Source organism: Prionailurus viverrinus, chromosome D1 (assembly GCF_022837055.1).
Source record: "Prionailurus viverrinus isolate Anna chromosome D1, UM_Priviv_1.0, whole genome shotgun sequence".
Lineage (NCBI taxonomy): Eukaryota > Metazoa > Chordata > Mammalia > Carnivora > Felidae > Prionailurus > Prionailurus viverrinus.
The window spans coordinates 107,905,417-107,924,014 of record NC_062570.1 but is presented as its reverse complement, the minus strand read 5'-3'; the positions used below and the strand labels follow the sequence as shown (position 1 = coordinate 107,924,014).

Here is an 18,598-nt window from a genome sequence, read left to right as displayed (position 1 = left end):
GGGCTCTTCCTCCGGACTTGAGCCTTTGAACTCACCATGAAGGGCCTTGACTGATGGCGGGGCAGGGTGGGGGGTAACATTTTAAAATTTATTGAGATCTGGCAACATCACCTTTACCATTTTAACGGGCACCATGCTGTGCTTTTTAGTACACTCGCAATGTTGTTTGAACATCATTACTATGTGATTCCAGAGGATTCTCATCACCTCTGAAAGAAACCCCATCCCCACTAGCAGTCATACCCCTCCCCCTCCCTGCCCGCATCGCCTAGAAAACACAACTCTACTTTCCGCCTCGACAGACTTGTCTGTTCTGGGCGCATCATAGAAATGGAATCATACGATACGTGGTCCTCTGTGGCCGGCTTCGCTGAGTGTCCCGTTTTCAGGGGTCACCATACCATAGCAGGTGTCAGTACTTAATTTCTTTTCCTTTTTTGAGTGATTTCCCATCGTACAGATAGACGGCATCTTCTTCATTCACTCAATGGGGTGATGGACCCTGGGGCTGTTTCTAGTTTTGGGGCTGTTGGGAGTGACGCTCCCTGGAGCACCTGGGTGGCTCAGGTGGCTAAGCATCCAACCCGATTTGGGCTCAGGTCGTATCTCACGGTTTGTCAGTTCGAGCCCCGCGTCAGGCTCTGCGCTGACAGCGCAGACCCTGCTTAAGATTCGCTCTTCTCCCTCTCTCTCTGCCCTTCCCCCGCGCATGCTCTTTCTCTCTCAAAATAAACTTTAAAAAAAAAAAAGAATGATGCTCCCGTGTGTGTGTGAACCTAGGATTGGTGGAGAAGGGGCTTTGGGTTTATGGCGGAAGGAATGCAAGCAAAGAGGAAAGCGAGGAAGGAGAAAGGAAAGAGGGGACAGAAAGAAGTGGTGGGCCTGGAACGGAGCTTTGGAGCCAGACCGCGAAGTCAGGAATGCCTCGCAGAGGAGTTTGGACTTGACTCCGTGCACCCCAGGGAACTGGTAAAGGCTTCGGAGTGGAGCAGATGGACAGTATGGAGCCTGTGCCTTAGGCCTCGCAGTGCCGCAAAGGGCAGTGAAGCTGGGAGAGGCTGGAGGCCAGAGGCACCTAAGAGCTCTCGGAAGACAGAGCCTCCCAGTACCTACTCTCGATTCCTATGGAAACAGTACCCCAGTTTCCCTGTGGGGAACCACTCCCCCCTCCTCACTCCTCCCTGGCCTAAACCAAGCAGCACATCGCATCTCCCTGGCCTCGGTGAACAGCCGGGGATGGGCAGGACCTAAGACAGGGCAAACACAATGACTCCCCAGGACTTCCATGGAAGGGGTAGAAAAGAGGCAGCCGCAAGGGTGGGGCTGCTGCAGCCATCTTGCCGCCATGAGGGAAACCCATTGTGAATATGGACTAAACCAGAGGACACAGAGCCAAGAGATAGAGGTCAGTGCCAGGCCACGTTGTCTGAGCTCTGATGAGGCTCGCCCCCGCAAAATCTAAGCCACAAACACCACCCCCCTCTTTTTTTGCTTAAACTAGTTGGAATCGAATTTTCTGTCATTTGCAACCAAAACAATGAAGGCCTGATCCAGGACCGCAGGATCGGGATGACTGCCAGGGCACAGACGGAGAAGACACAGCTCAGGTGGGAAGACAAGGGAGTTAACGTTTCTGAGGACATACGGTGTGCACTTTGACACGGAGATCGCGTCGAACTCCCAACAAACCCTGCTGGCAGGTGCTAAGAGGTTGGAGGTCACCAGCCTGAGTAAGTGACGGAGCTGGGATTTCAACTCCAAACCCCTCATCTCTCCAACCCTGCCACGCTGACCAACCTGGCACGTAAACAAGGACAGACTGAAAAGGAGTCACAGGTAGCCGCCCAGGGACCTGGGAGCATGCGAAGAAGTTGTTGAGGAGAGGTGCTTAGGGACGTGCCTGGGACTACCGGGGGCAGGTTGGGACTGAGGGGGGCACCCAAATGGCTACCGAGCTGGGCTGTCCGGTGACAGGAGTAGCACTCTGGTAAGGAGTGGGGACCGGACAGGTTGATCTGGGAGTCGCCTACATAAAGCTCACTGGACTGAAAAGCTGCCGAACTGGGAGGTACTGGGAGGTACTGGGGGTCTGCCTGAGGGGTGCGGGGTGGTAGCTGGAGGTGGAGCTGACATTCCCGGCCTCCCAGTCTGCGGGTCACTGAGGTGGCTGTCACTGAGGTGGGACTCAGCTGCACTCGGACATTTGGACCCCTCTGTCATCCTGGGTTCTCTATCCTTGAGCAGCCGGGCCTATCTGCTCCCTCTGGGTCTGCCCTAGAAATGCCAGGCCCCCAGGGGCCAGCCCGCCCTTCGACCCACCTGGGCCCACGGCCAGTTCCAGATTCCCCCACCCAGACCCACCCTCCTCCTCAAGCCCCGGGCTCCCTGCCCCCGCCCCCTGCCCGCCTGACAGCTGAGAGGCCAGCAGCTGCCTGGGCCAAGGGGCCCCTCCGAGGTCTCTGGGACAGCTGCTGCCCCGTGACCCTGCTGACCCCTCATCCCCGAACACTGCTCCCTGAGGGCCCAGCTGAGCCTGGTCTCCTCTGCCGGCTCCATCACTCCCAGATCTTCCCAGACTCTGAAGCATCTGCTCAGAAGGAACCCGGGGCCTCCAGGGCCGAGTCAGCCGCCCCCCGGAGGGGTGGGAAAGGGGAGATGCCGGGCTGGCTGAGGCGGCCCCTCAGGGCAGCCGCTCTCCCAGGAAGCAGGCGGCAGCACCCTCCCGGCTTCTCTGCTCCAGGAGCAGGAGGAGAACGGGACCAGGGTCTGGAAGGCGCGGCCGTTCCTGATTCCCGCAGGCCCTTCCCGAAGCCCACGTTCCCCTTGAGGACTCCGTCCCCGCCAAGTGCTCTGCCCCTTCAAGCATCTAGTAAGAACATCTAGCAACCGTGGTTTACCTCTGCGGGTGGGAGTGGAAGGGCTAGGAGTCAGGGGCAGGAGGGCTCGGAGAATCAATCGTCCCGTCCACGCTCCTCTCCCGTTGGAAATCTTGTGCCGCATGTGGGGAATCCTTGAAAAGAAAATATACACAGCATGATCTGGTCCCTCCAGCTCCTCGGTTCTCCGTGTCCCGTCCCCGTCGATACCACCCACCCACCCCCACCCCCCCCCCCCGTGAATCCATCAGGATGCCTGCTTCCCGAGGGCTGGGCACCTGACCCGTCCCTGCGGAGCGCCTCTCGGGCGGTAGGCCCACCGGAGATGCCTGCGGAAGCAATGCTCTGTCGCCACACATCCTCCCTCCGGCCTTTCCCACACGGGCGCCTGGAGAGAAGCAAGCCTCTGCCTCGGCCTCTGCCATGCAGACCTGGAGCCCGAGCCCATCAGTGCGCCCGCTTGCTCCTGTTCGCAGACGCTGGCTGCTCTGTGTCAGGATCGGGTTGGGATTCGGAGGGGACCCCAGACAGCGCCTGCCCCACCCAGAGCTCCCCTCCGGTGCAGAAACCCCAAGCAAGCAAACACCAGGCACAGGGGGAGGCGAACGCTGTGGAGGAAAGCAAAGCAGGCGGGGCAGAGGGGGCGCCAGGGAGGGGAGGGGCCACAGAGAGGTTCTTGGCTCCAGGCCCTTGCTTCCCAAACCCTGTCTCCTATATGGCCCCTTCTCGCTGTCCCCAGCACTCTGCCATTCTTCCGCGGATTCCTTCCTCTGTTCCTCCCTCAGGTATGTTGCAGGCACTCTGGGGAGACGCTGGAGGCTACTGTCCAGTGGGGGGTGCGCGTGAATCAGTTGACGGTGGTGCGGACGCGACAGTGGCCCAGGGTTTCTCCGAGGGTGCCACATGGGGACTTGACATCAACCGGGGGTTCGGAAGGCTTCCCTGAGGGAGAGATGCCCCAGCTGAGATGCCCCCCAGGCCTGCGAGGGGCCAGGTGAGGCGAAGGGCGGAGCAGGCGCAAGGGGCCGCCCCTGCAAGGGGGGGGGGGGAGTGGGGGGCGGGGAGCGGGTGGTAGGGGCCCCGCCCAGGGACTGTGGACCCGGAAGCCTGTCAGCGGGGGCATGTGGCACCGCAATCACGATGCCAGGTGGAGAATGGGCAGGTGGCACATCATCTCCCCCAGGACCCTCCATCTTCCTCGGTGGCCGCACCTTCCTCCCTTCCCTGCCTCACCCTCCCCACTCTGAGTCATCGCCCTGGACTGGGCTCGACACCCCCCCCCCCTTGTCTCTCCATGGGCGCCGTGGCCGGTGTGTCACCAAATTCCAATCTTTCTACTTTATTATCTCCAACTCTGGCTTTTACGCCACAGCTCAGAGTCAAGTTCTTTTTCCCGAACCGACTCTCCGCAGAGTCGCCCCTGCCCCCGGTCCGGCCCCCTTCCAGAACCCACCCGCGCACACACACATGCACACACACACACACACACACACACACACACACACTCCAAAGTGACCCTCCTAAGCGAGACCGTGCAGCCAGTCCACAGGAAAAGGAACGAGGAATGGCCCTAAAGCCTCCGAGCAGGCGGCCAAACTCCCTTATCGTAAGAGACACAAACTAAAACCACACCCAGGCTCCTTTGGCTTTGTTTCATTTTTCCCTCTCAGGCTGCAAGAAATCAGAGAGGTCGAGGACCAGATGCTGGTGAGGCTGAGGAGAAAGGGGCCTGGCACCCGGCCCATGCCCTGGAAGGACAAACAGACAGAGCTGACCAGGTGACACCTGCGGGCGTCCTTTCACCCCTACGCGCGTAGGAATGATTGCGCAGCTTGTGCGCACGCGTGCGTGATTCGGCCTTTGCGCGAGGTGACCCGCCGCAGCGCAGACTGGCCTGGGAAAGGGCTGGAAACACCCCACGCGGGCTCCAGCTGAGAGCTGCGGAGGAAAACTGTGACACCCCGGCACGCTGTGTGGCAGCAAACATGTGAAGGTGACGACACCTCCCGTGTCCTGCTATGGAGTGCGCTCATAAATAGAAGGTTCGCTGAAGAAAAGCCAGGCGCAGAACAGTGGCAGTAGCAGAGGCTCCATCAGGTGCGGTTTCCCGCATGCCCTGCAGAGTCACCTCCACTGTTATTGACAGTGGAGCCTGTCTTCTCCCCCTCCCCCCCCCCCCCCATCGCCACCAGGACCTGCAGTACGTTGGGCCCTACTTGTCTATATGTTGCCATTTGTGTAAAAAAGATGGGAGGGGCTTTGCTTGCATGGGCAAAGCGTATCTCTAGAAGTGTTGACAAGAAGCTGATAACGCTCGTTGTCTTCTGGGAGAACGGGTGCCTAAGGAACAGGGGTAAGAGGGGCACTTTTGCCTTGGGAGTGGCCTGAGTCATACTGGAGACTCTGGAAAACGGAGCAGTGGTCACCAGGAGGGATGGGTGCTGGGCAAGGAAAACTGCTCACCCGCGACCCTCTTAAGACTGTCCCCCTCGGGGCGCCTGGGTGGCGCAGTCGGTTAAGCGTCCGACTTCAGCCAGGTCACGATCTCGCGGTCCGGGAGTTCGAGCCCCGCGTCGGGCTCTGGGCTGATGGCTCGGAGCCTGGAGCCTGTTTCCGATTCTGTGTCTCCCTCTCTCTCTGCCCCTCCCCCGTTCATGCTCTGTCTCTCTCTGTCTCAAAAATAAATAAACGTTGATGGGGCGCCTGGGTGGCGCAGTCGGTTGAGTGTCCGACTTCAGCCAGGTCACGATCTCGCGGTCCGTGAGTTCGAGCCCCGCATCAGGCTCTGGGCTGATGGCTCAGAGCCTGGAGCCTGTTTCCGATTCTGTGTCTCCCTCTCTCTCTGCCCCTCCCCCGTTCATGCTCTGTCTCTCTCTGTCCCCAAAATAAATAAACATTGAAAAAAAAAATTTAAAAAAAAAAAAAAATAAATAAAAAAAAATAAAAAAATAAATAAATAAACGTTGAAAAAAAAAATTAAAAAAAAAAAAAAAAGACTGTCCCCCTCTCCTATGCCATGGTCTGCTGGGTATCTCTTGTTTCCTGATCACACCATGCGTCTACGGGTAGTCCTCCTGGCCTTGGCCTTTGTCTCTGCCGGCTCCACCTGCAACCTCCCTCCTAGTCTCTGCCTGGTGAACTCCTATTCACCCATTAATACCCTGCTCAAATATCCCCTCCTCCTTGCAGTTTTTGCTTCCTCCCCTCTAGCGTATCGAATCCTTCTCGCTCCTGTTCTTATTAGTTCTTTCACTCCGCAGTCACTGACTGAGCCTCATCCCTGCTGGCCTGGGCCAGTTAGAAGTGAGTCAGAGCCAGCCTCTACCCTCAAGGCCCTCCTTTATGGCACAGAATGTGCTATTTTAGAATTGGTTATTTGTTTCATTTGGGGTTATCTGTTCCCTGAGGGCTGGGGACCAGCCTTGGCCATTCTGTGTCCAGCACAGCCCTAGGCAAGAGGTAGATACAAATAGGAGTTTTCAAAATGAACACGGACAAGATGTCTTGGAGAGGTGGGAAGTGTTGAAGAAGACCCCAGCTGACTCCGTGTTCCCCAGGCCGAAGGACAGCCATGCGGCTTGGATGCTCCCAGAGGCCTCTGGGGGAAATGCCTGGGCTGGTCCCCGCTAGGACAGAGCTGTCACCACTCTGGAAACCCCCATGGCTCTGGGCATGGGTCCAAAGTCCAGACCCAAAGGAAAGTCCCCCCGCAATGCCCTGACACCCAACTCCCCAGGAGGGGTTCGAGACAGAAACAGAAGCTGGGGGCAGTTCCGAGGGGACTCTCATCTGGAATCCCAGCCTCTGGTGGGTCAGAGTTCTCTACAGGAGGATGAAGGGCGAGGAGGGCAGGGCTGGAGCTGGCAGGAGCCCAGGGGAGGAAGGAAATAAGAAACAATCAAGGAAAAATCCATTCCAGGCCTGGGGTTGGCTGAGGCCATGGGGCCCTGCAGGCTGAGCTCGGGCTGGAGTGGGGGAGGCTTCCTAGGGGTGGACTCAGCTCCTGCTCAGCTCCCTGCTGCCCTGTGGTCCTGGGGGGGTAGGGGTGCTGAGGCCCCTTCCAGATACTTTGTCTCCTCTCACTGGCCCCCCCCCAGGTTCCCCCCGCCCCCAGATTATCACTGCCCTTTCCTTGTGACTCTCTGCCCCCAGACCTGCCCCGAAACTCCTGGTCACATTTTCCCCCTGCCTCCCAGGGCCTAGCTCTCCAGGTAAGTGGGGCCTTGGAGAGCTGGCTCCAGCCTGGTTTGGGGGGGGGAGGCTTCCCCACCGGCCCCTCCATCCTCCCCAGCTAACCTTGGAGAAGGCGGCTTCCAATTCTCTCCCTCTGGGCCCACGGGGGCTGGGGCTGATGTGGATGGTTTCCAGGAAGAAGGGGCTGGGAGGGGAAGGAAGGGCTGAGTCAGTCACTGTGTGGTGATTACAGGGCCCCAGTGGGGGAAGCAGCCACCGGGTGGGAGAAACGGACTAGACCCATCTCAGGGCCAGGGGGAGCTCCCAGTGGAGGAGAAGGAAGTTGAATAGCCCATTCTAGGCACTGCTCCATCATAGCCAAGGAAGGCTATGTAAGGAAGGCCTCTAACCCCTCCCAAACGTTCTTCAGGCTCCTGCCCCCTCAGCCACCAGCGTGTCCAGGAGGAGCCCTTCCAATGAGAACAGTCCAGGCCTTGGCTGAGGCTTTATTCCCTGGACATAGGGTGCAGGCGGGACAGGAGGCGGAGCACTGGCCTGGATGTCTGTTGAGTCAGAAATGCAGGACACCCTGGCCATCCCCTGGCCCAGGATCCCAGCCTCCCCGCCCACACTCAGGCCCTTACACACAGCCTGAGAAGTTGCGTAAAATAGCCAATTTTAGCAAACGAAATCCTGTTTCATAAATGCGCATTAATTGCAGGGCTCCCACAGCAGCTGGGTGTGTACGCGAAGATCCTGTCTATTCAGCAAAACCTCCAGGAGAGGCGCCGTCAGCTGGCTCCTTAGGGATTCCTCCAGCCCCAGGCAAGTGACATAAGTTCATCTGTGAATGGAGAGCGCGAGCACAGAACCCACCACCAGGCACAAATCACACCTTGGATGTAATGTAGGCTTTGTGTGGGCCCTGAGCGAGCTCTGGCTGATGGCAGGAGTATGGGGAGCGAGCACGTACATGGAAACTTGTCACATCCAGGTGGACTTAAAACAGTCCCCAGGACACAGATGGTGGCTCCTATGGCTAAGGGCCCTGGTTAGGAGTCGTGGGCTGGCAGCCATGGTGGACAGATTACTAACTAGTCGCTGAGGGAGGGGAGCAGGGGCTAGGGCCAGGCTGAAGGGGCCAAATCCGCTGCTCTCTACCCATCCCCCAGTGCTCCCCAATAAACTCCTCCAAAAAAAAAAAACACAAACAAACAAAAAAAACCCCAACTCTTCAAAGAGTTTTGGAACTGGTTCCCAGTTTCATGTGGTCTTGGGTGTCTTTGCCTGTCCAAACTTCCATCCCTGCAACTTTCCATTTTGTCACCAGCTCTGAATGGAGTTCTCGACTCTTCCCAATCTCCCTCCCCCAAAGGAGGACTCTCAGCAGACAGAGGGTAGGGGGCTGTGCCTCAGCCGCATTCTTGCAGGCCCAGGGGTAGTGCTTAAGGCTTGGCACAGTGCTGTCTTCTCCCAGGGTTGTGTTTGGGGGGGCGGGGCAGGGCAGTGGGGACGATGGCTGGGTGAGAAGCCTGAGGCAGGAGGAAGGCCTAAAGCCCAAAGTCTTTCGCTTTCTGCTTTCTGGAGGAGCAGATCACTATCAGGGCCCTGAACTTCAGTCTTCCATCTTTCCTGGGACGCTGCATCCCCAGCGACAAAAACCACACCTGGTCCCTGCTAGATGCTCAAGTGTCTGTTGGATCACTAAATGGAGCAAGGGCAGTTTCCCTCCTCTATCTCCAGGGCCCTGTGCAGGGCCTGCCCTTCAATAAATGCTTCTAGTACTGAATGAATGAATGAATGAATGAATGAATGAAACAAACGAAGACGGAACGAGTCTAAGTATGGATTCCACCCCCTGACCCAGAAGCCACCTAGACTGATGACGAACGGGCGTACCCAGGCCACTCTGCCAGCACACCCTCAGTGCCCTCTTTTCTAGGGAGAGGTAAACTCCTGAAAGCTCTCGCAAGTTTGTAGTATTTTAACTCGGGAGCCTCCAAGGCCTCATTCATTCCCTCAGTGGTCACTGAATACACTTGCGCGGGCGCCTCCCCCCGACCCAGCCCTTCAGGGAGCTAACGGGTCCAAGGACGCTCGGTGAATTCTGACGAACTATAATTCGGCCTTCCGGCTGCCGCGCCCTCGGCCCTTCTAACACCGAGTTTGGCTCCGACAGGCACAGCCAGAGTCTACGGAGTCCAGCCCGGGCACCCGACACCGCCTGGCCCGCAGCCGTCCGAGCCTGCACTGCACCCCACGTCCGCGCGGCTGCTGGACCCGGGCGCCGCGCCACCAAAGGGGGAGCACAGGCGGGGCTCGGAGTGGGGCGGGGCTGTGGGCGGGCCTGGTTGGGGCGGCCCCAGCATTGGCTCCGCGGGCCAGGGGCGGGGCCTCAGGGGCCACGGATCGCGCTGAGTTCACAGCCGGGAACGCGTCCCATAGCCTCGCGGTCCAGCTCCAGAGCTTTCGCAGCCCGCGGGTCCGCCGCCTGAGCGCCTTAAGGTGAGTTCCGGCCGGGACTCTGCCGCCCCTCCGCGACGCCCAGGGGGCCCCGCAGCGGACCACCCCCGTGGCGCCCCGTCCTGGGTCGCACCCGGGTCCCTGTGTCACCTCCGCGCAGGTCCTTTCCCGGGAACCTCGGGTTCCACCGTGTTTCCCGCCCGCGCCTGGGTCCAGGCGGCCACGCCCGCGCCCCCTCCGCCTGCGAGGCGCCGCGCATCCAGATCCCGAACTCGCGGTCCCGCCCTTCACCCTGAGCCCTCGTCCCCGTCTCACACTCGGGACGTGGGAGCGCCCTCCCGCCGCCCAGCGTCCCCGCCCGGGCTAGGGGTCGTATTTTTAGTCGATGGTGAGGTGTCCTCCTATCTTTAGCCGCGGCCGCGAGTGTCCTGAAACGGATCCGGGCTGGGCGCTCGGGCAGAGGGCGGGGAGGGGTCTACGCTGAACCCGAGCTGGGGCTGAGGAACAGGACCCACGGGAGCCAGGGGTGGGGGCTTGCACGCCCGAGGTCTGGCCCTGCGCCTAGAGGACACTCGGACATCGCCCAGGCCGGAAAGCACGGGGCAGGCTCCTCCCAGAGCTTGGAGACCCTGGCAAGGTCCCCGATCGCCCCTTTCCCCCTCTACTGTCGTGTTGTGAGACCAGAACACCCCAAGAGAAGAAGATCCCTCAGACAATCCGCATCTGGTACGCGAACGTGCAGCTCCTTGGGGGGCCCTGCCTGGAGCCCGAAGCGCGCTGGAGACCCTGGTGCGCGCCGGGACTCCTCTGGGAAGCGAGGCGACAGAGCGAGCGAGCGAGCGCGCCACCTAGCGGCCGTGGAGCCGAGCGCCACTCTGCACAGGGACCCGGGGCGACCAGACCTCCCGTGGCCCGCAACGGGGACTCTGCGTAGGCTGCCTCCAGAGCAGAAGGCGGACGCTTGGAGGATGGGGGCTCTTGTTCGGAGCACTGTCCCCGGAAAACCTACAGTTATTTGCTGAATGAATGACAGGGCTGACAGCGACCCGCTAACCCTGTGTGTTGTACCTCTGCTCTCACTTGGACTGTGGCAATAGGGTCTTCCAGTAGCCCCCTGGTGACGACTTCGTCAGCCCATTTTATAGATGGGAAAGGTGAAGGCCAGAAAGGAGAGGCGTCTTGCCCAAAGTCACAGAGTGAGGGCTGCTCTTTGGACCTTGGTAGGCAGGGGGCTAGTACTCCTCAGGGCGGGAGGGGCTGCGCCTAGAGGAAGTCTTTGCTCCGGAGGAGGCCCAGGGCTCCTGGCCAGAGCAAGCCCACAGGGCTGGGCTGGCTGCCCTCTGCTCCGCCCACTGCTGAGGGAAGCCACCGCTTCCAGCCCCTCATACCCTGTCCTGGCGAAGAGCTCATTCTCATCTCTCTGGATCCACGCAAGTTTGGGGAGACGGAGACGACCGGTAGGACTTACAAGGAGGAGGCCTGGGGACCCAGTGGCCCCAGCCCAGCTGGGAGCCTGTTTCTCTCCTTCCCTGCAAGCAGTTTTCAGAGGTTGGGTGGCCTACTGCGTCAGAGCCACAGGACCTGGCTGGGTACTAGTGCCCCCTCTTTCTCTTCCCAGCTGGGTGACCTCAGCAACGTTAAGGTCTCTGAGGTTCAGCTTCTGCCTCTGCAAAAGGCAGCCGTGACGCCCACCGTGCTGTGCCTGGGAGCGTAAAAGTGGGAACTCTGCAAGGGCCGCTGGAGCCTGGGGTCTCACGCTTGCCAAACCCGAATACTTGGGGCTTGATGATTGCAGTTCCCAGCTCTCCCCTGGGTGGCTTGATGCCGGCCCAGCCCTTCCCCCTCAGCCTCAGTTCTCCCCACATCTGGAATTGGGCGGGTACGGCTGGCTCCGAGTGAGACAGCTGTCAGGGACGCCCGATCTGTTGTGGAAATACTCAGGCTGTCTTGGCGCCCTACGTGATGAGCGGAGGGGGGCCGGGGGAGGGGGGAGGGGGGAGAGGGGACGACAAACCCCACCAGTCGGCCCCACTCTTCATGGCTGGAAAGGCGGGAAAGGCTGTCTCAGGGCCGCTCGCCTATCAAGGAGACCGGTAGGATGTGTGTTGGGGCGCCCCCAGGCCTGGCGTGGTGGGCACAGGTGAATGTCTGGTAGATGAGTGAGGGACGGTATTCCACGACCTTGAGGCGCCCACTGCCTCCCCCACCCTCCCCCCAGCTCCTTCCAAGCTTAGCTGGAATTTCGCCACTGGAGAGTCATTCCTTTGTTTCCTGTTAAGCTGCAGGTGCTCAGGGAGGGGCAAGATGTCCGGTCTCTGTGGCTCAGTGTGACTGACCTAGGGTGTCCGGTCCTGGGGTGGGGTTTCCTGAATGAGGGCCCGGGCTGGGAGTTGGGACTCTGCCTGTCCTGCATGCTCCTTCCTCCTTCCGGCTCCCTCCTGCCGGCCCCCTCATTCCCTCCTCGCCCTGCCCAGCACGGAGAATGGGGCCGGCCAGGCCTCCCAGCTGTGGCCCCGCCCCTCCCTGGCCCATTTCCCACCTGCTCAGCCCCTGCCCGCCTGGGCGGTGGGAGAGGGGGGCGCTCATCTGGTTCCCCTCTGGATGACCTTGGACAAATTTCTTTCTTTGCCTTCCGTGCTCTGCTTCTACATGTGGGCTCTCCTGTGGCCACGTAGGAGGCCAACCCTCCAACAGCTGTGGGAACGCCGTTGAGTGCTTGTAATGCTTCCTTTTTCTGTGAAGCTGGCATGACACCCCCTCCGGGTTGCATTGTTTTTTCCACGTTAAAAATAGCTTATTTTTTCTGATTACATGGATAATATGTGCACCTAAATAATACATGTGTTTATCATTAAGAATTTGAGGGGCGCCTGGGTGGCTCAGTCGGTCGAGCGTCCAATTTTTTATTTTAGCTCAGGTCCTGATCCCAGGGTCGTGGGATCAAGCCCCGTGGCGGGCTCCATGCTGAGCTGGAGCCTGCTGCTCTCTCTCTCCCTCTGCCCCTCTCCCCCTCTCATAGTCTCTCTCCCTCTCTCTCTCTCTCTCTCAATTTCTAGAATAAAAATATTACTTATTTTTTTAATTAAAAAAAATCTTTTAAGTTTCTTTATTTTATTTTGAGAGAGAGGCAGCAGGGGAGGGGCAGAGAGAGAGGGGGGGAGGGAACATCCCAAGCAGGCTCCTCGCTGTGAGCACAGAGCCTGATGCAGGGCTCGAATTCAGGACACCATGAGATTGTGACCTGAGCTGAAACCAAGAGTTGGACGCTTAACTGACCGAGCCAGCCAGATACCCCTAAAATAAAAAATATTTTTAAAAACTGAAAAAGAAAGAATTTGAGCTTATAAAAAAGTACGGAAAAGAAAGGCAAAGTCATCTGAAATTCTGCCACCTTGAGAGCACCACCAACATGTTGGCAATCATCCTTTTCATATTTGCATATATCATTTTATAGTAACAGTAGCAAATATTACAGATAATTCTGACTGAGGACACCCTTCCTCCCACATCACTGACCTCACACCCCATCCCTGCCCCCCATCCCGATCTACATAACCCATATGACAACCTGGTGCTGGCCTTCCAGATTCTTCCCTCTCTATCTCTTTTTAATGCTTATTTATTTTTGAGAGAGAGAGAGAAAGACAGAGACAGAGCACGAGCAGGGGAGGGGCAGAGAGAGAGGGAGACACAGAATCTGAAGCAGGCCCCAGGCTCTGAGCTGTCAGCACAGAGCCTGACAAGGGGCTTGAACCCACAAACCGTGAGATCATGAGCTGAGCCAAAGTTGGATGCTTAACTGACTGAGCCACCCAGGGCCGCCTCTTCTCTCCTTTTATCTAGGATATAATCCAATGCCGACCTGTATATATAGGTACACACACATGCATATATATACAGGGAAGGGGTAGAGGGAGGGGAGTTGATCACTGCTGTCAGAAATGGAATCTTCTAGGGGCTCCTGGGTGGCTGAGTCGGTTAAGCCTCCAACTTCAGCTCAGGTCATGATCTCACAGTCTGTGAGTTCGAGCCCTGCATCACGCTCTGTGCTGACAGCTCAGAGCCCGGAGCCTGCTTCAGATTCTGTGTCTCCCTCTCTCTCTGCCCCGCCCCCGCTCAAGCTCTGTCTCTCTGTCTCTCAGAAAAAAAGAAAGAAAGAAAGAAAAAGAAATGGAATCTTCTCTACTACATTTTTGCATTTTGCTTCCCTCCCTCGGCAATGCCTTGTGCAAATCCCTCCAAAATGTTTCTGGTTCAAATTTTATTTATTTTGAGGGAGATTGTGAGCAGGGGAGAGGCAGAGAGAGAGGGAGGGAGAGAATCCTCAACTCGGGGTTGATCTTACGAACCATGAGATCACGACCTGAGCCGAAATCAAGAGTCAGGCGCTTAACCGACCGAGCCACCCAGGTGCCCCTCTGGTTCAAATTTTGAAATGGGGTGATAGCTTGCTCTGATTAAATGACATGCGTTTGCAAAGAACTTAGCAAAATGCCGGGCACAGAACAGAGCCCCCCAAAGTATTTGCACCCTCCACTCCACCTTCCCCTTAGGTGCTGGGCAGGGGGGAGGGCCAGTAACTATGTTGGACTCAGTCCCAGAGGTAGGAACTGCTAACCTGGAGGAGAAAAGAGAAACTCCGAGGTGCCCTCACTTCTAGGTGGGATGAGACTGGGCCGAACAGGAGGTGTCCGTCATTCAGCCCTGCGGGCTGAACACCTCCTGTGTGTCCAGGTCTGGCACAGACAGGGTGGGTGAGACGGGGTTACAAGATCTCTCTCCTTGGTCAAGTACGGGATTGAGACAAGTCTGAGACCCCCCCCCCCACCACACACACACACACACACACACACACACACACACACACACAACTTGACTCTTATGTCTTGGGGCACAGCTGATGTGCGATAGGGGGTGATGAGCAGAGCCAGGGACCCCAGGCAAGGGACCAGAGCCAGGATATGACTTTGTATATGACTTTGGGCCCCTCACTCACGTTGCCGGGCCTCAGTTTCCCCACTCGTAAAGGGAGGGGCTCGGTGCTGGTGATCCAGGCTCTAAGGTGCAGTGAGTCTGTAAGTGACCACAGACTTCTCGCAGGGTTTCTGCAGGAGAGTGGCCCCACTTGGGCTCCCGGGGCTGACGCAGGGGGCCCAGAAATGAGACGGATGCCTCTGACTTTTGTCCTTCTGTCCCTGACTCATACCTCTGGTATTTCAGCTCTTCAGCCCCAGACTGGACCGGGGAGCCTGTGAGAACAAGACCGGAGAGCCCGTTGCTGCCCACCAGAGCGCCACCTTTCTGCTGCTAATTTTCCAGAGCATTTTCAACTCTTCTGGGAGAGAGTGATCTCTGTTATCTCAGCCCTCTGACTTCACTGATCATTAATCGTCCTTTTTCTCATTCCTCCGGCCAACTTCAGCCACGCCCCTCACCCTTGTCTGGGCCCTTGGGCAAGGTTTGGGTGTCTGAAACCCCCCCTCTGGGTGCGTCCGGCTGAGGTGGTGAGAAGAGGCAGCCGGAGGCCGTGGTCCCCGGGGGTGCGCCGTCCCCAGCCCCTGCAGCCCGGCCCCGGGCGCGGAGGTCGCGATGTCCACCAAGGTGCCCATCTATCTAAAGCGCGGGAGCCGCAAGGGCAAGAAGGAGAAGCTGCGGGACCTGCTGTCCTCGGACATGATCAGCCCGCCGCTGGGGGACTTCCGACACACCATTCATATCGGCAGCGGCGGTGGCAGCGACATGTTCGGTGACATCTCCTTCCTGCAGGGCAAGTTCCACCTCCTGCCAGGGACGGCGGTCGAGGGACCCGAGGAGGACGGCACCTTGGACCTCCCGTTCCAGTTCACCCGCACCGCCACGCTGTGTGGGCGGGAGCTCCCCGACGGGCCGTCCCCTCTGCTCAAGAACGCCATCTCCCTCCCTGTCATCGGGGGGCCCCAGGCCCTCACCCTGCCCGCAACTCAGGCCCCACCCAAACCCCCTCGCCTGCACCTGGAGACCCCACAGCCTTCCCCACAGCCTTCCCCACAGGAGGCAGGGAGTGTGGACATCTGGAGAATTCCAGAGGCTGGCTCTGCCCACAATGGGCTGACGCCCGAGTCGGGGTCCGAGGAGCCCTTCCTGTCCCATGCCAGCTCCTTGCTCTCCCTGCATGTGGACCTGGGGCCTTCCATCTTGGATGACGTCCTCCAGATCATGGACCAGGACCTGGGCCACGTGCAGATCCCCACATAGGACCACGGCTGGCCAGGCCGGGTGCTCAGGGTGGAGTGAATGCTGGAGGCAGGGGGTGGATGGAGCCCTGGCCTAGACGTCGGGATCCCTAGGCCCCCCTGTGTGGTCACTGGCCAGTGATTTCTTTTCTTTGAGCCTTTGTTTCTCTCGCTCCCACCCTCTCCTCATGGGCAGAGCGTGCCTCATTGCCTTCCCCTAAAGCTCACCGAGGACACGTGCAGAAGTCAGCCCAAAGTGCCCTGAGCATCTCAGGCCACTGGACCCCCCCCCCCCCCAACTGCTCCTCCTTCCCTGAGACCCCTTGGATGAAGGCTCCACCGAAATGGAGTCCCCTTTCCACCTCCCTTCTGCCTCAGCCCCATGGGATGCCCTGACTGGGGGCTGGGGAAGAGGCAAGGCACAGCCAGCCAGAACTTTGGCTTCGCTGTCCTGGACTAGGAACGTGGCATTGGTGACCGAACGTCCCTCTGCCCCACCCTCGCTCACATGACCGGGAGATTCTGGTCGCAATAAAACTTGCTGCTGCTGACAGTTGTGCTCCCGGCACCCTCGACCCGGGTTTCCTCCTGAAGACAGACCAGACTCCGCGACCCGGGGCTGACCCTGGGGGAGACCCCATTCCCAGAAGGCTGTGTGCAGGGCGGGCCCTGCCCTTGGGAAGCCTCTACCGGATCCCAAGCCCATAGTGAGAAAGAGGCAGGAATACACCAATGCCATCTAGGGAGACTGCAATATTGCTTCAGGTGCTTAATAAGAGGGGGCTGAGCACTGGCGTCATCCGGGTGCTGTGCCCAGGCTGCTGGGGTCTACCGGGGGAGACCCAAGAGCGAAAGAGTAATCCCAAGGCCTAGTGCAAGGGACCAGCAGCTTCTCCAGCTTCCGAAGACTAAGGGGGCACACGGGCGGGACCGGCCAGGCCTGGGGCTGGGAGGGACCCAACAGTGCCTGTCAGCGGGCTCATCGCCACCTACAGGGCACCCAGGTGTGCTCCAGGTGCTGGGGATATCACACAGCTGCGATCCCCACTCCTGTAGCTTATATTCTAGTGGGAAAAGGATATTGAATTTGTAAGCAAGTAGGGTGAGTTCCAACTGTGCTGAACACTATGAAGAAAACACGATCGCGAATGCTTGGGGCCGACATGCAACTGGTGTCAGGGCCCATTAGGGATAGATGTGATTCTGAGCCAGACCTGAGGGCTGAGATATGCTCGCGCATAAGCAAAGGCACTGGGGCACCAGAGTGAATGACAGAGGAGCTGCCATGTGGTGAAAAGAGCATAGATCTGAGTATGACCTAGACTATGTGAGACTGTTTCCACATCTCTAAGAGGTAGTCAGTGGGACCTACCGTGCAGGGTTGTGGGGAAAACTAGGGATAACAGGAATTGCCACAGGGAGGGTATTCAAAAATGGCTTACGGACATAAAGGAACTCGGAGCTTGGGAACGAGAGGACTGTGAAACACGAAAAGCAGGTTGGAGTCAGCTGGGAACAGCTTTGCCTGCTAGGCTGAGCGGAGGCAGTGGGGAGCTGCAGACAGATTTTAAGCAGGAGAGACACATGGTCAGATCCGGGTTCTAGAAGGGCCACCACCCAGGCCAATGAAAGACGGACCAAAGGTCAAAATGGAGGAAGCCAGTGCAGGGTGAGGAGGACTGGACGAGGCAGGGACAGTGAGGACGGAGGTGGGGAGAGTGTTAATAAGATGGGGCTTGGTGTCTGATTGGTACAGACCACATGGGCAGCTGGAGGCAAGTTCAAGCCTCAGCTTCCCCTTCCTCCATTGTCCGCTGGTTCTTCATCCTTCTGACCCTGTGGATCCCAGACTCCCACCTCACCCCCAGCCTCTCGCCTCCAGGTCCTGTGTCAGATTTCATCGCGGAGGCTGAATTTGACCAGGAGGCATTTTGCTTGGGCTGGGGGGGGGGGGGGGGGGAAGGGGGGGGAATCTATACAACATGAGTTGTACCATTTTAACCATTTGTAAGTGCATAATTCAGTGGTGTTAAGTGCATTCACGTTATTCTGCAGCCATCACCACCATTCCTTTCAGAACTTTTCTCATCTTCCCAAAGTGAAACTCCATACCCACTCAACGCTAACGCCCCATTCTCCCTTCCCCCAGCCCCCAGCAACCGCCGTCTACTTCCTGTCTCTATGAATCTGACTGCTCTAGGGACCTGAAATCAGTGGAGTCACACAGTATTTGTCCTCTTGTGATCGTCTTATTTCACTTGGCGTGACCTCTTTGAGGTTCATCCACGCTATGGCAGGTGTTGACAGTTCCTTCTCTTAAAGGCTGAATACCCTCTAGACCACATTTTGTCTATCCATTCACCCATCAGTGGACACATGCGTTGTTTCTACCTTTGGGCTATTGTGAATAATGCTGCTATGAACACGGATGTACAGATACCTGTTTGAGTCCTTGCTTTCAATTCTTTTGGGTCCATACACAGAAGCGGAAATTGCTAGATCATACCCTCATTCTATGTTGAATTTCTTGAGGAACCACCATATTCTTTTCCATGGCAGGTGCATCATTTTACGTCCCTGCTCAACTTTTTCCTTTTAGTCTGAACATTCTGCCGTCATTTAGAGATTAGGGGTTTCACTATCGGTTGTGGGGCTTTAGCCCGGGCCTGTGACGCCCCAAAGCCTATACTCCACTGCAACCTTCTTGCCCCAACGGAAGTTCTGTATCAGAACTGGTCAAGTGTGAAGACCAAAGGTGGGGAGCTGAAGGGCCAGCAGCTTCTTGCCTGTAGGCTCCCTCTCAGTGCTTGAACGGCTTGTCCCTTCCCTTGGAAGACAAGAAAAAAGGAAACCTTCCTTACAGCTTTACCCAGT

General features: G+C 58.0%; 1 protein-coding gene and 1 long non-coding RNA gene across 3 annotated transcripts; one reads left to right on the top strand and one right to left on the bottom strand.

Annotated features, from left to right (window-relative positions):
* Positions 1 to 1,203: 1,203 nt before the first annotated feature.
* LOC125176457 (uncharacterized) lies at positions 1,204 to 4,635 on the bottom strand. The gene is made up of 4 exons (XR_007156249.1): positions 4,509 to 4,635; positions 3,155 to 3,818; positions 2,898 to 3,010; positions 1,204 to 1,703 (listed from the first exon to the last, which is right to left on the bottom strand). It is a non-coding gene; the product is annotated as an uncharacterized LOC125176457 (long non-coding RNA).
* A 4,801-nt stretch (positions 4,636 to 9,436) lies between these two features.
* Positions 9,437 to 16,277, top strand: CDC42EP2 (CDC42 effector protein 2). Of its 2 annotated transcripts, none has more exons than XM_047877890.1 (2): positions 9,437 to 9,554; positions 14,733 to 16,277. In XM_047877890.1, the coding sequence occupies exon 2, from the start codon at positions 15,102 to 15,104 to the stop codon at positions 15,744 to 15,746; it is 645 nt and encodes a 214-aa protein (XP_047733846.1). In that variant the 5' UTR covers positions 9,437 to 9,554; positions 14,733 to 15,101; the 3' UTR covers positions 15,747 to 16,277. The 2 variants fall into 2 exon arrangements, with proteins under 2 accessions (XP_047733846.1, XP_047733847.1); XM_047877891.1 differs by lacking the exon at positions 9,437 to 9,554 and adding an exon at positions 10,853 to 10,969.
* The last annotated feature ends 2,321 nt before the right edge of the window (positions 16,278 to 18,598 follow it).

Coding starts and splice junctions, on each gene's coding strand:
- CDC42EP2 (XM_047877890.1), top strand. CDS start 15,102: ATGTCCACCAAGGTGCCCATCTATCTAAAGCGCGGGAGCCGCAAGGGC.